The 13442-nt window shown below is 47.5% G+C and overlaps 8 protein-coding genes across 8 annotated transcripts; 4 read left to right on the top strand and 4 right to left on the bottom strand.

The window, feature by feature from the left end:
• Positions 1-278: 278 nt before the first annotated feature.
• N7516_001042 (uncharacterized protein) lies at positions 279-669 on the top strand (the record flags this gene model as incomplete). The annotated part of the gene is made up of 2 exons (XM_057213764.1): positions 279-392; positions 454-669. The coding sequence occupies 2 exons, from the start codon at positions 279-281 to the stop codon at positions 667-669; spliced, it is 330 nt and encodes a 109-aa protein (XP_057075647.1).
• Positions 670-1636: 967 nt separating this feature from the next.
• N7516_001041 (uncharacterized protein) lies at positions 1637-2299 on the top strand (the record flags this gene model as incomplete). The annotated part of the gene is made up of 1 exon (XM_057213763.1): positions 1637-2299. The coding sequence occupies one exon, from the start codon at positions 1637-1639 to the stop codon at positions 2297-2299; it is 663 nt and encodes a 220-aa protein (XP_057075646.1).
• A 373-nt stretch (positions 2300-2672) lies between these two features.
• On the bottom strand, positions 2673-3683 carry N7516_001040 (uncharacterized protein; the record flags this gene model as incomplete). The annotated part of the gene is made up of 2 exons (XM_057213762.1): positions 2673-3425; positions 3483-3683. 2 exons carry the CDS (start codon positions 3681-3683, stop codon positions 2673-2675), a joined length of 954 nt encoding a protein of 317 aa, XP_057075645.1.
• Positions 3684-4497: 814 nt separating this feature from the next.
• Positions 4498-5558, bottom strand: N7516_001039 (40S ribosomal eS12 domain-containing protein; the record flags this gene model as incomplete). Its single annotated transcript, XM_057213761.1, has 2 exons — positions 4498-5091; positions 5252-5558. 2 exons carry the CDS (start codon positions 5556-5558, stop codon positions 4724-4726), a joined length of 675 nt encoding a protein of 224 aa, XP_057075644.1. The 3' UTR covers positions 4498-4723.
• Positions 5559-5845: 287 nt separating this feature from the next.
• N7516_001038 (coiled-coil domain-containing protein MAD1) lies at positions 5846-8283 on the top strand (the record flags this gene model as incomplete). The annotated part of the gene is made up of 5 exons (XM_057213760.1): positions 5846-5865; positions 5941-6092; positions 6159-6310; positions 6368-6874; positions 6922-8283. 5 exons carry the CDS (start codon positions 5846-5848, stop codon positions 8281-8283), a joined length of 2193 nt encoding a protein of 730 aa, XP_057075643.1.
• Positions 8284-8754: 471 nt separating this feature from the next.
• Positions 8755-9532, bottom strand: N7516_001037 (Acyl-CoA N-acyltransferase; the record flags this gene model as incomplete). The annotated part of the gene is made up of 2 exons (XM_057213759.1): positions 8755-9359; positions 9412-9532. 2 exons carry the CDS (start codon positions 9530-9532, stop codon positions 8755-8757), a joined length of 726 nt encoding a protein of 241 aa, XP_057075642.1.
• A 494-nt stretch (positions 9533-10026) lies between these two features.
• Positions 10027-12140, bottom strand: N7516_001036 (amidase signature enzyme; the record flags this gene model as incomplete). The annotated part of the gene is made up of 10 exons (XM_057213758.1): positions 10027-10235; positions 10291-10476; positions 10534-10653; positions 10710-10836; positions 10894-11274; positions 11335-11437; positions 11491-11507; positions 11574-11618; positions 11675-11776; positions 11838-12140. The coding sequence occupies 10 exons, from the start codon at positions 12138-12140 to the stop codon at positions 10027-10029; spliced, it is 1593 nt and encodes a 530-aa protein (XP_057075641.1).
• Positions 12141-12676: 536 nt separating this feature from the next.
• Positions 12677-12895, top strand: N7516_001035 (uncharacterized protein; the record flags this gene model as incomplete). Its single annotated transcript, XM_057213757.1, has 1 exon — positions 12677-12895. The coding sequence occupies one exon, from the start codon at positions 12677-12679 to the stop codon at positions 12893-12895; it is 219 nt and encodes a 72-aa protein (XP_057075640.1).
• Between the last annotated feature and the right edge of the window lie 547 nt (positions 12896-13442).

The following is a 13442-nucleotide window of genomic DNA, read 5'->3' as shown; positions in this document are numbered from 1 at the left end:
TTTTGTCCAGTTAGTTATTCTCCTATTCACACGAAAGTATGGAATCTCTGTAGAGACCATACTCCCAAAACGAAGCAGGCCCCAGCTGGTTCTGGTGGGGAGATTATCCATGGCCCTGGACGCCATGTCGTCATTGTAAGAAACGTCACAGCGTCTTGCCATCGACAAAGAAGATGGTAGATATATAAACCCTCAGTTGCCTTGCTTGAGATCATATCAGATTCAAAGTCACTCTCGGCCAATTCTGACACTTCGTCACGGTCATATCCAGACGCAAAATGACTGACGCTACGTTCCACACCACCATCCAGGACCTTCGCAGGGCCGAATCAAAGCTTTCCCAGTTGCACGGTGGCAACCCCCCAGCAGACTCAAATGTCTCTAGAATGAAGGTAAGCTACCTACGATACAAAACACAAGTAGAAAACAGATCACCTAACAATTTGTCTATAGTCTATCATCGACCAAAACTCCGACAAGGCTGCACAAATTGATAAGGTTAAGGCCAACTTGCCCCTGCCCGATCAACCCCCAGTTGCCAGTGACTGGAACTCCTTTGACCAACGTAATACCAGCATCGGCTCTGGACGTTTAGAGTTCCCTCCTGATAACAGTGGCCTGCGTGGGAGCGCGCCTGTCGGTAGTAGTGCTAGCGAACTTGGACTCTAGGGTATCGAGGGACTGCATCACGTTCCCTCTAATGCTATGGCCAATCAATTGAGCCTATGATCATGATGGTTTATTATGTGTACGCTAGCTAGCTAGTCATTTTTGTCAATGTCATTACGAGCGACTAAGTGAAATTCAAAATTTTCATGCTGTTTATATGTGTGCTATATCAACATGCAATCGTAAAAACTAACCATTTGATCGCTTGTTTCTTCGAGGGCTATCAAATAGTGAATATCTGGATGTGGCTATTTATGATTTCATATAGAATCAGCAGAATCTGGATGTGTTTAAGTAAAACTATATAGTTCTATACAGGTATAATAAACATGCAAAGGCAGTCTCGCTACCACGACAAAGAATGTGCCATACTTTCAAGCTTACCTTAACAGAATATTAAATGCTTAGATAACTACACATGTATGTAGGGTCATAACTAGTTCTCTATGGATACAAGAATCGTACAGGTGAAAGCAAAGAAATATATTTGCATTGTTTGCATGTCTGGGATCTAGACCTGACGTCAATCGCCTCCTTGTTCTTGTTTGATGATGGATTTCAGACAAGTCCTAGATAGGTATGTGGCACAAGGGATTCCTTTTTTGATGCCTTCTAGAAGCACGAATACATCAGAGGGTAGCCTATGCTCCACACCTAGGTTCCATCGGTTTCTCCAACCACCAAACAGAGTGTCTTGAGCATAACTGGTTGACGCGACTGGTCGTAGCCAACAAGATTGAGCTCGCATATATCTTGTAAATGCTCCTGGTTAACGTAAGTATGACATAAATGCTCTTTACTATACCTATGAGCACCAGATACTTTCAACATGTGGTTCTCACTGCTTTCTTATATAGATCTGCTATCACGGCCATGTAGCGTCCATCAATTACCTATCTGCATTATTCTACCAAACAACTCTACTGTACCGTAATCTACCCCCTTACACTTTTTCCATCATACCATCATGGATATTCAAGGCACTCCTCTTCCTCCCAGCAGCCGTGGCACTAAGGTGACCACCGATCCTCGTACACAACAGCGCATCGAAGAACCGTCTGGCCCAATTACCAATGACTCACTTGCCGCTGAGTCTATCCGCGAAGGTGGCGGCTTCTCTGGCAACCGTGGCGCCGAGCCCATGGGCATGTCAGGAAACCAATCCACAGTAACCAACGCCAACACTTCCGCCTCCATCAAGCTTCCTTCCGCCCCATTCGGTGCCCAGCGCCAGGACCGTCACGAGGAACAGAAATACCCCGAATGTGTGGTTGGCCAGGGCAACTTCCCTGGCACACACATGGACAACTCTGGGTACGCCGGTGGCTCAACTGCGGCCAAAAGGGAGATGGGCATCAAGGCTGGCGAATACTCTACTGCCAGCGGTAGTAGTGGTGGCAGTCAGTTCAACGACATGACTGATATTCAAGCGGGTGGCCTCCCCTCCGACGATGTTAAGAATGTTAGCTTCAACTCGGAAATTGGCTCAAGCCAAGACCCTGGTCGTGACGCTATCAGGCAGTTCCAGCACAGCAATGCCCACTCTGCTAATGACTCTGCCCGTCCCCATCAGAAGGGTATTGACACTAATACTATATACGAGAACTTGGAGAGTGATCAGCGCGCTTAAGTCTCTTTGGTTCGAGATGTGCCATCATTTTATTGGGAGAATGCAAGTGGGCGTGCCTTGATTGAGCTCGGCTTAGGCTGGAGCTATGATGGACTATGTATGATTTATAATTGCGTACTTATATACAATAGCACTTGAAAATATGATCATTACATTTGTTTCAATTCTTTACTCCCTATTAGTTTCTAGTTGGTATTTCCTTCCACGCTCTCACTCCGACGTGTATGTTCTACACGACGTCTTCCTTTTTGGAGGTCGAAGATAACCTTCTAATATATAATTGTTTAATTCAATGGAGTCAAATAGACCTCAGGAGGAAAAGTAAGATTTGCTTGATCAATGAATGTACAGATCGGAAATATATATCGGATTATCAAAAGATACGATAATCATCCTCATCAGATTCTGAGTCGGAGTCGGAGTCGTAGTCACTAGCAACGGACTCTAGGAACTCATACCCATGTTCTCCCACAGAGCGCGGCCGGGTATTTTCTGAAGGACCAATGACTATTCTCAAGGGCACCTTCATCGTCTCATCCAAACCCACATCTGGATCCTGACTATGCAGACGCTGGGCACTGTTCCTAGCAGAAGCCTCTCTGCTCCGTCTCCAAACATAATTCCCCAATTCAAGCAACCCGATGGTGAACAAAGCAATCCAAACCATCACTAGGAGAATGATCACTGTGGTAAAAACTTCTGGAAGAGGAGACTGCGGGAACCTCATGGCTTTTGATCTTAGAGCCGTGAAAGCAAAGCGATATGCAGAAGAAGAGGTTAAATGGCTCGATGAGAAGCGAGAAAAAGGTGCAGGTGTGGTGTGTTCGTGCTCATTGTTTAGGGTGGGTTTTGTGTGCAGGTATTGTAGAATATCGTTGTAGTGACCTTGTCTCTGGCCAGCAGGTGAATTGATTGGGCTCTCTTTGTCTTCTGGGGAGTAGCTTTGATGCTTTTGTTCCGTTTGTTGGTTGTAGGGCTTGTGCATTGGCTCGCGTACTTCTGGTGATGCTGGGATCAGGATTGAGACCGTCGGTTTCCCCAATTCGGAAGTTCCAGTTTTATAGCGATTGCTTGGTGCGTCTTCCTCTGCTGGTTCATTGCTTTGGTTGGTAGGCCATGCTGGGTTCTATATAGATGGATATAGGTAAGTCGCCGAGTCGACACTATAAGGTTTAGTACTTACACCATTGTATTTGACGTGCGGTGGGTCGGGTAATAGATCATATCCCTCTTTCTCAAAGACCTTCCATATTCCCTGGGCATCTGGATCTGGGAATTGTTCTGTTTTGACCCATTTGCTAGTTCGGATAGGGTGAGATGTAGTTGAGTGAGCGACAGCCAAAATCAGACCGAGTGTTAAGATGGACGGGCAGTTGATCTGCATTGTCAGGGATATAAAGAGCGGAATTGGCTAATGATGGCCGAGTATATGTAGAGATAATAAATTGCGCGACGTAGTACGAGGGCATTCAGTTCTTTATATCATTTTTCGAGGACCGGAGATCAACCGCAAGGGCCGTGCCTTGAGCACAAGGAAGAAGCTGTGTAGGACAAAGGGAAAACCCCCATTCTCCAATCCGGTGCCCAATACCAAATATGTTCCTGGATCTAGGCTAACACTAGAAGATCTGTAAGCTTAGGATATGATTTACCCGGGGCGCTATACATGGTGATTGGCTGAAATTGGTATCGGCTGCGCTTGGGGTATGCCCTTCATCCCTTGTTCGACATCAAGGTCGAGGGGTGCGGTGATTGATCATATTGATTGGTGTGAACCGCAAACGCCACGGTAATAGTTTATCTTGCGATGCAAGGCTAAATGCCCAGGGCTTGGCTCTTCACACCACGCAGAACAGAGTATGTGTATCAAATTCATCGCCGCCCCACCTGCTATGTACAATTCTTGAGTTTGCCGTGTGACTGATTAGATTACATTTGTGAGAATCTAGGATTGACTTCCTTGGACTGCCAGCAATATCTATCGAATATTGGAGGGACTCGAGACCAATTTCATGTGTGACCCGTTTGTTCTATCGCACAAGGAGAATATACCGTCAGACTTTTCGTGTTATCGACTCGTAGGTATAACGTGGTCTATGCAGGTATCACGCTGCCAGTGGGGCAATATAATGATTGAGATTTGCATGGAATTGTCCATTAAAATTAACCGAGACCTTACTGAGAACTGAGTCTATGAGGTTGATGGTATCTCATTGGAATTCTTGCCTTTTTCGTACACCATTGAAATAACGCCGAGTTGGAACAAAACAGCAAATATAGAAAGATACCCATAGGCCGGACCCCATAAGACATGCACCGTCTGAACAGACGGTATCAGAAACCTGTACAACCAGAGAACACTCGCAGTGACCAGCGAGGGAAGAGCAAATAACAAAAGGTAAAAGAGACAAGTCGAGAACATTTTTAGACTGTCAGCTTCTTGAGCTCCTTCTGGGTCAAGCCAGCAAGCTCCTCGAACACCTTGGTGAACTCCTCATCATCCTCCTTCTTGCCCTTGGCGGCCTTGGGGGTAACCATGACCACACTGGTAGGGCGCTTGGTAGCAGCGGAAGCACCGAGCTCAGCGCGGGAGGTGACAAAGACGTAGGGAATGCCGTGATCCTCGCAGAGGACGGGAATGTGGGAGATAACGTCCATGGGGGAGATATCGGCAGCGAGAACGACAACACCGCTGGGGACACCGATGGCAGCGTTGGCGGCGGGGATGGGAGACTTGCGGAGAGCCTTGACGACCTCCTTGACACCACGCTTGAGAGACTTGTTGACGGCAGCTAGAAGAATACATGTCAGCATGGACGATCTGGAGATAAGAAAAAAAGTTGCGCAACCATGCGATCAGTAGACATGGGCGATCCGAAGATCCGATGAAAATCGATCATGCCCACTGATAGAAAAGAAGTAGGGAAAATTTTGAAAAGACAGTGCACATACCCTTCTTGACACTCTTCAGGACCTTCTTGGCCTGCTTGTCCTCAACCAATGGGTTGGCGAACGGCACGAGAGCGCCGACGGGGCGGTCGACAGCGGCGTCGACCTCACCCTCGCCCTTGACAGCGACAGCGGTCTCCTCGACGCCCTCCATGGCCTCAGAGACAACTTCCTTCTCTGCTGCATCGACGAGAGCAGTCTTATCCTTCTTCTCTTTCTTCTCCTTCTTGACCTTGTGCACACCGTCCTTCTCCGCACGCTTCTCCTTCTTCTCAGCGCGGTCCTTCTTCTCGACCTTGTCCTTGCCCATGATGACGATTGTGGGGTATTAAGCGGAAGAAATTGAGTAAAATTGAACGAGAGACCGAGGTGAAAGGAGACGAGTCACGGGTGAGGGTGGTGAACTGAGAATTCGATGCCAAAATCGAAATAATTTTTAAAACGGCGCTAACCCTTTTTCGGGTGCAGTTGCCCGCTGACATAATCCTAAACAAGGCGGTGCCCGCCTTCAACCATCTTCCCTTTGATACAACTCTAGGATAGTTGCGCAGTGTTTCTTGCTTTATGCCCCATTAGACAGGAATTTCCGTGGGGCTTATGACAGCCGAAACCTCACTGTGAGCTTTGATAGGTCTCCATGTTATTTTTGCACAACAACTGACCTCTCCTGGTTCTTAATAGATGGACAATAGCCAGAACAGCCGACCGGCATCCCAGCTCATTGCTGGATTCGGCTCACCCTCGACACCTTCTGGTGCACGAAGTACCATGCGCCGATCGACTGCTATGCGACAATCTGGCCGTTTCACCCAATCTCAAGCCCAGTCCCATCAACCCATTCATGGTCAGACCATACCCTGCCCAGACTGATTCGAGAGGCACTGGGCGGCAAACTGACTGGCTTATGTAGACGTGGAAAAGGATGAGCTACGCGTTCAATTGAGTACTCTCAAATACGAGCTCGAGAATATCAAGCAAGAACGAGAGTTGGAGGGTCTCCGCCATGAAAAAGAGACCCGCGACTTGCAGTTAAAAGCGGATGCAGATTTTCGGAAAGCTCAGGTGAGCCGATACAAAATCCTCGTTTTCGGCAACTCAAGCTAACATTCTTTGCTGCAGGCTGCCGAATCTTCGAGTAATCGGGCTACCCATAAGAGCGACGAACTCACAAAAGAATTGAAAGAAATTCAAGATCAGGCTTTGAATGATAAACTTGCGTCTGAGCGCAAGATTAGAGGCCTTCAGGACGAGAATCAGAACTTGCAGGAAGAGTTTGACGACACTCAAGCTCGACTTTCCGACCAGGAACGACAGTTTAAATACCAGATCAACGAATTAGAGACTGTCCGCGCTTCCCTACAAAAGACGATTGAAGAATTCCAGAACGATATCCAAAATGCCAGGATATCGCAGGAATCAACACAAGAGAAATTATCTCAGCGTGAAGCCGAGGTTGCCGAGCTCGAAGCAGAGAATATTCGATTGAAGGCCGAAGGAAATGATGCTGAGACTTTGACAGTATTAAAGAGAGAACTTTCCGAGCAGGTCAATCATATTCGGGAATTAGAGTCGGCAAACCGTGATCAAACAACGGAACTGCGTCACCTTCGAAAAGTCTCGAAGAACGTTGAAGTCGTCGAAGAACAAAAAGATCAGTGGAGAACCAGCTCCAGTTGATGAAGGGCTTTGAAGCAGAACTCAACACAGTTCAGATTCAAAAGCAGATGTTGGAAGATGAGCGGCAATCTTGGGTCAGTCTTCTACAGGAAAACGACCAGCCGGCAGAGTTTGACTCACCAGATGCTGTCGTGAGGGCGGTAGTTCAAGGACGAATTGAGATCGCTTCGCTCCTCGATCGCCTAGGAACTGTTGATGCTCAATTCCTTGAGAAGGACGAGGCTATCAAGAGCCTCGAAAGTGATAAAAATAATCTTCAACAGGAGTTGGAGAAACTCCGCGTTGCAAGTACCGGTTCTGTAGGAGGACTAGGTGCCGCGGAGGGCCGGCTTCGAGCTCGACTGGAGCGCCAGCGTGCGCTTGCAGTCAAAGAAGTTGAATACCTGCGTGCCCAACTGAAGACATTTGATGCGGAAGAAGCTACCATGGGCGAAGACCAGTCACAGTTTGATGGACAAAAGTCTGAGCAGATAATTCAGCTTCAACAACTGGTCGATGAATACCGCAGTGAGCTCCACAAAGTTCACGAAGAGCTCTCCAAGCAGGAAGCTCCGAAAGAAGAAGAGCCAAGAGGAGTGAAGCGACCTCTTTCTCCCACCAATAATGAAGCCGAAACCGAGCGTATTGCTGTGCTCAGCCGCAAGAACCGAAAGCTCCAGGAGCATCTCACCAAATCAGACCAGGCAACGACTCTCGCTCGCCGTGAATTGGAGGCGGCCAAGTCACAGATTAAATCTTTGAAGGCCAAGTCACGAACACGCGTTCTTGAACTACGGGATAATCCGACAGCCCAAACCGAGCAAATTAAGATGACCACTCTTGCAACTCTCCAGTCTGCAAACAGAGACCTCATGGCGCAGCTGCGTGGGGGCCGGACCGATGTCAAAGTCGTCCCTGTTAGCACTCTGGAGAGCATAAAACTCGAAATGCAAGACATGGAGCGCACCGTTGCCGATAAAGAAAAGCGCATGCGCCGACTGAAGGAGATCTGGACAGCCAAGTCCTCCGAGTTCCGAGAAGCCGTCGCCTCTCTCCTCGGCTTCAAGCTTGATTTCTTGCCGAATGGTAGAGTGCGTGTCACTTCCATGTTCCACCTATCTTCCGCATACCGGCACGGCGACTGCGATGCACCTTCAGACTCTGGTCCCGGTAGCATGGGCAATGGCGAAGAAAACTCTATCGTTTTCGATGGTGAAAACGGCACCATGAAGATATCGGGCGGACCAAACAGTCTGTTCGCCATGGAACTTAAACCTCTGATCAAATTTTGGGTTGAAGAAAGAAAGGATATTCCATGTTTTCTAGCAGCCATGACCTTGGACTTCTACGATAAGACCACGCGCGCTGCTAGGATGTGATATGTCGGTTCAGCATCATATTTGCCAAGGATTTTTCTTACCTCTTCCATATTTGTATTTCTGTGATTCCCCGGCACATGTTGGTTTGTGCTATGTTGCTTGTTCTTGTCATTGATGGTCCGCTATTTGTTTATGCAGTAATTAAACCATCACTGCATACTTACATCTTACCTACATATTTCTTCTCTTTCTTTGTCTCAATGAGCGTCTTGCAGACAAATCACCATAGTACTGTATCCCCGCATATCTAATATCTATGTGTGTTGCGTGCTTGGCACGATTATTGTAGCAAAGATTTTGTCATTGTTTGAAGAAGCTAACTAACTAACTCACGAGGTAAGAATAACTTAGAAGAAGACTTGATGATCCCAGACCCGCCCTGGAAGCACTCTCAATCGATCAGGCAGTATTAGCAATTCAGCCAATAAAACTAAGGGACACAACACATTAAAAAAGCCTGTTGATAGGTACTTATACTGCCTGTGTCTGTAGCAGACGACTAGAACGGCGTTTGTGCTGGATAATGAGTAGAAATTCGTGGCCTTCGGCGAGATCCCCTAGGGGCCAGGGCAAGTCATTCTTGATCGCTTCGAGAGCTGCGTTGGGTTCATCATGGTCGACAAAGAACCCCGTGTCTACTCCAGAAACCATCTCACTCTCATCCTTGAACAAAGTGCCATGCAGCTTGGCGTCGCGGATATAGGAAATAGGGGAGCTTTTGAGAATTGCATCTGCCTGCGTGGCAATGTAGTCGAGCGGAACCCTCTCGATAGCACGACAAAAAACCTTCGCCGCAGCGAGACAAGCGGCAGGGTGGGAACTCATGATCCCGTAGATATTATCAGTGTCGCACCTCAACGCATTTAGGAGGGTTGTTGCAAGTCCAATATCGCGGAAGTCTTTGTGCACAACAAGTTGAGTGATCCAGCACACCGTTAAGCCCTTATAGTGCCATCTGCAAGCAAAAGCATGTCCTGCGAGGGTCCCATCGACTTCCACTCTGGCATAAGCAGTCGTTGCGGTAGAAGGCAGGTACTGTTCTCGCATACGGTCGGGGGACAAAGCCACGGGCTGACCTACCGAGGATAAACACTCAGTAAACAAGGTAGTGTTGCCGTCAGAGCTTACCTGCTCGCTTGGTTTGTTTGCCCCATATTCCGTAATTGTCACGAAATAGAGCGGCGGCTTCCTTCAGCTGATCGTCGGTAACTGCGAGCCCAGGAAAGACTTTGATGTTTAGATTAGCCATTCTAACGAGGTGCGGCCAAGGGTTGAAAGGAGTAGTCATGGCTTCTGATGAGGGGGTAATGAGTTGGCTAGACATGTGTATATGGGAAGGCGCGTAAGAGAATTGGTTCCTGTAATGTGGAAGGAGCTTTGGATTCGCAGGAACGTGTACGGCAGTCGAGGCCAAATTTGACAACGGGGTTTCTGCCACACAGAAAATTAGTAATTGCCACTAATGGAACCATCTGGGCATACAATACTAGAAAATTACATAGTACACATTTCTATCAACTTTATTCGGCTTTGTTTTATCCTAAACGGCCCCGTGCGACTAGGAGGGTATTCAAGTAGTAATAAAGCTTTTTATCTATATATGTGGATAAGTCTATACAACCTACAAAGTGGAGAAATCTCGGTCGCATCGTCCTGAGCCCGGACTGAAATTTACTCTGAGAGCTTGACTCTGAAAATTCTTTTTTTTTTTGATGAGAACTCATTCAATTTTACTACTTAGGGTTATATCATGCTCTGAGGTTCATCTTCAGGTGCCCCACCGAGATTCGCAAGCAGGGGAGGTGGCACTCGTCTCTTCGGAAAAGCTGCCTCAAAAGCACTCATGAACTGGAGAAGTAATCCGTCATCGCCAGACCTGCCCATGACCGCCAAGCCAAAGGGCTTGCCATTATAGTCAAGGTAGCCAAGGGGCATTGTGCCAATTGGGAACCCTATTCAGCGTAAGCAAATGGGATACTAGTTATTAGTTATTTCAGAGGAACTTACCAGTCGCAGCCGACACGGAGCAGATTGGAGAGTCTGTAGGGATAACGATGAGATCTATATCATGTGCATCATACACCGCGCTCAGATCATCTGTGACCATTTTCAGATGTGATCGAATAGCCTGGTAATTCTCCAGAGAAGGTACGTTATCCCGTGCTGCGACCAGACGAGATTGACTGGGGTACTCTACTCCAGGATTAGTATGTATACATTCGAAAAATTGGGGTCCCATCTCCGGCACACCTTCTGGGAGCTCCAGCTCTCGATGGGCCTCGTTCCACTTGATGAGCTCATCCAAACTGCGAACCTCTGATTCAGTGAGATTCTTCAAGTAGGAGTCAATGAGGGGGCCATATTCATATGCTGTGAAGAGTAAGTAAGCTCTCTATTTCATCTTATAAGGACAGGAAAATAATTACTGATAACATTCGAAATACTTGGCTGCCCAGATATGTTAAGATCTTCTGGCAAGACGATCGAAATAGGATATTCGACCTTCTTCGCAAGGGTTTCGATCTTCGACTTTGCGTCAAGATACGCAGTCCTCTGTTGAAGCAATGAGCTCATGGCTCACAGTCCGAATTGCAAAGAAGCTATACTGACCATCTGATCCCGAACCCCATCAATGGGGTGAGAGTAGGCATCGGGAAATCGCCAAATATCTGGATCCACAAATCCCAACCTAAGATTTGCAAATGATTTTGTCAAAAATTCCGGGTAGTTTGCAGTTTCATTTTTCACAATAACGTTGAGAAGATTAGCCAGATCACCTGCTGATTTAGCCATTGGTCCAATGACATCAAAGCTGGTAGACAGCTGCCACGCTCCTTCCAACGATACCATACCATGGGTGGGCTTGATCGCAAACAAGGCGGCTCGATTTGCTGGCTGGATGACGGATCCATCTGTCTCTGTTCCGAGAGCGATTGGGCTAAACCCAGCAGAGACACCTACTGCAGAGCCTGTGGATGACCCTCCGGGCATCTTAAAAGATTAGCTCATAAAATTGCAATCCACTGTGGAGTGGAGAAGACCGATATTTACAGTCGGGCCGCCCCTGCCTTGATCATGGCGGATGCCACCTTCAATATATGCTGACGTAGTCTGCCCACCCACGGCGGACCAGCCGGTAGTGATGTTGTCACCTCTTAAATAGATGTGAGTCTGGTTGTGCAGGTGACTAAATCTCATGTTGCTTACTTCATTTGGCAGAACTCCTATAGCCAGAATTAGCATTACACTCAATCTTCTGCCTAGGAAAAGAGAAGATAGCTGATGATTACCGTAAGGTTTGCTTTTCCAAGAATTAACACACCGGCTTTACGAAGCTATTGTGTTTTCAGAAAATGAACAACGACGGGATGGTTAGGCATGTCAACACTACCTTTTCAATCACCTGCGAGTCACCCGCCACTACCGAGGTCTTGAGGGCATAAGAGCCGGAAGTAGTGGCCATTTTCAATTCGGGATGGTTTCCTATGGCATCCTGTCAAGTAAGGCATTAGAACACAACATCATCCCTGCTTGCATGGGTCTCCATTGCCTACCTTGACAATGATTGTGATTCCATGGAGAGGACCGCGGACACGTCCCTGTTCCCGCTCACGATCTAATTCTTCCGCAAGTTTTATCACCTCTTCCTCAGGTGGTGTTGAAATAATCGCATTCAGTTTTAGGCCCTGGTGATTCTCTCGTCTGATTTGTTCCAGCCCTGCCTTGACCAGCTGTACACTGGTTAACTTTCGCTCCGTGAGACGAGTCTGGAGCTCGGACGCATCTAGGAAGAGCAGGTCAACTGGTGAAAGGGGGGACAGATTGCTGGAATTGCAGCCCATAGTCGCGCAACGCATCGAGGTGGATTCAGATGTAAACAGAGGTTGGAATGACGCGACTCTTAGAGGCCTTTGCAGTTCTGCAAGCGAGAGGCTACTGTATAAACCGGGGAAAAGCCAAAGACTGGAGAATGCCTTCATGGCAGATTTGGGGTTTAGGAGTTGCCAAAGAGGAGATGGGTGGAGCGACGGGGAGATCCACGGTTGTGGGGGGGGCGAGGGGATCGAGGGGATCTATGGCCTTGGCATTGCATTTCAGCTGCATCGCTCACCCGGGCGCATGCCACGTATGCACTTATGCAGGACGGGCCGTTCGCGAAGACTGTTATTCCATTACCTGACGTGGACTGTTTATTACCCGTTTTCTCAAGAGCCTTGTATGATCGATCCATGTGACGGAATAATTCATTAGAGCCGCCTTTCATCAGCTATATCTGGGGATCTCTCCCTCCGAGCTCCTGATCTTTTCGCTCTCTTCCTAGACTTTGATGTATTGATACTATATTCAAGATCTATCTTCCTATTACCAATATCAATCTTTCTTCTTGACGAAAATGTCAGACAACTTGGATTCCTCTAATACTCCCTTGCAAGCCTCTTCACCGGAGACCGCTCCGGCTGATGTTGCGGCTAAACTGCTGCCACTCCGACAGCCGTGGAAGGACGAATTTGATATCAAAAAGCTGTTGGATGAGCAGACTACGGACCGATGCACTACTGGCAAAGTCCGGCTCCAGAAGGAGCGTGACCAGCATGTCAGCATGGGTGGTTGATATCGGTCGGTCTTTGAAATGATTTTCCCTGGTTTCCATGATCATATTAACCCCAATTCACGTTTAGTTCAGCTCAGTGAAGATTCGGTGATACATTTCGTCAGTGAAAGCTCGACTAAGGGAAGACAGCAGACTGGTACAGCTTTTTGGTTGGAGGGAAACGCAGTCTTGTACTTGGTCACTCGTTATATTTCATTATTTATTTGATATAGTTATTTGATGATTTGATTATAAATTTGAATTCAACGTTGCTCCAACTGCTTAAATGCAACCGCCAACGCTATGATTGCTATAATAAGCTGTAGTAGAGAGAGCAGTAACGCAGAGGCACCAAATATAATCACTACCCACAGGTTGAGAAAGTCTGCGGGCTTTCGACGATCTTTCCAGAATGCACGAAACCGACTCGGTGATTGGCGTATGCTGTACGACTGAAGAATCATCAGGCGCTCGCCAAAGATTGGAAAGTCATTATGCTTGATATAAACTCCACCCGGGCGAAATGCAGCCTCCAGACGCTCGCTTGTATCCATATCCATACGAGCAT

This window comes from Penicillium verrucosum (genome assembly GCF_028828655.1).
Source record: "Penicillium verrucosum strain IBT 35672 chromosome Unknown utg000001l_segment0_segment0, whole genome shotgun sequence".
In the NCBI taxonomy this organism is placed as follows: Eukaryota; Fungi; Ascomycota; class Eurotiomycetes; order Eurotiales; family Aspergillaceae; genus Penicillium; species Penicillium verrucosum.
Note: the sequence above shows the minus strand (reverse complement) of the source record. Positions and strands in the feature narration are given on the sequence as shown.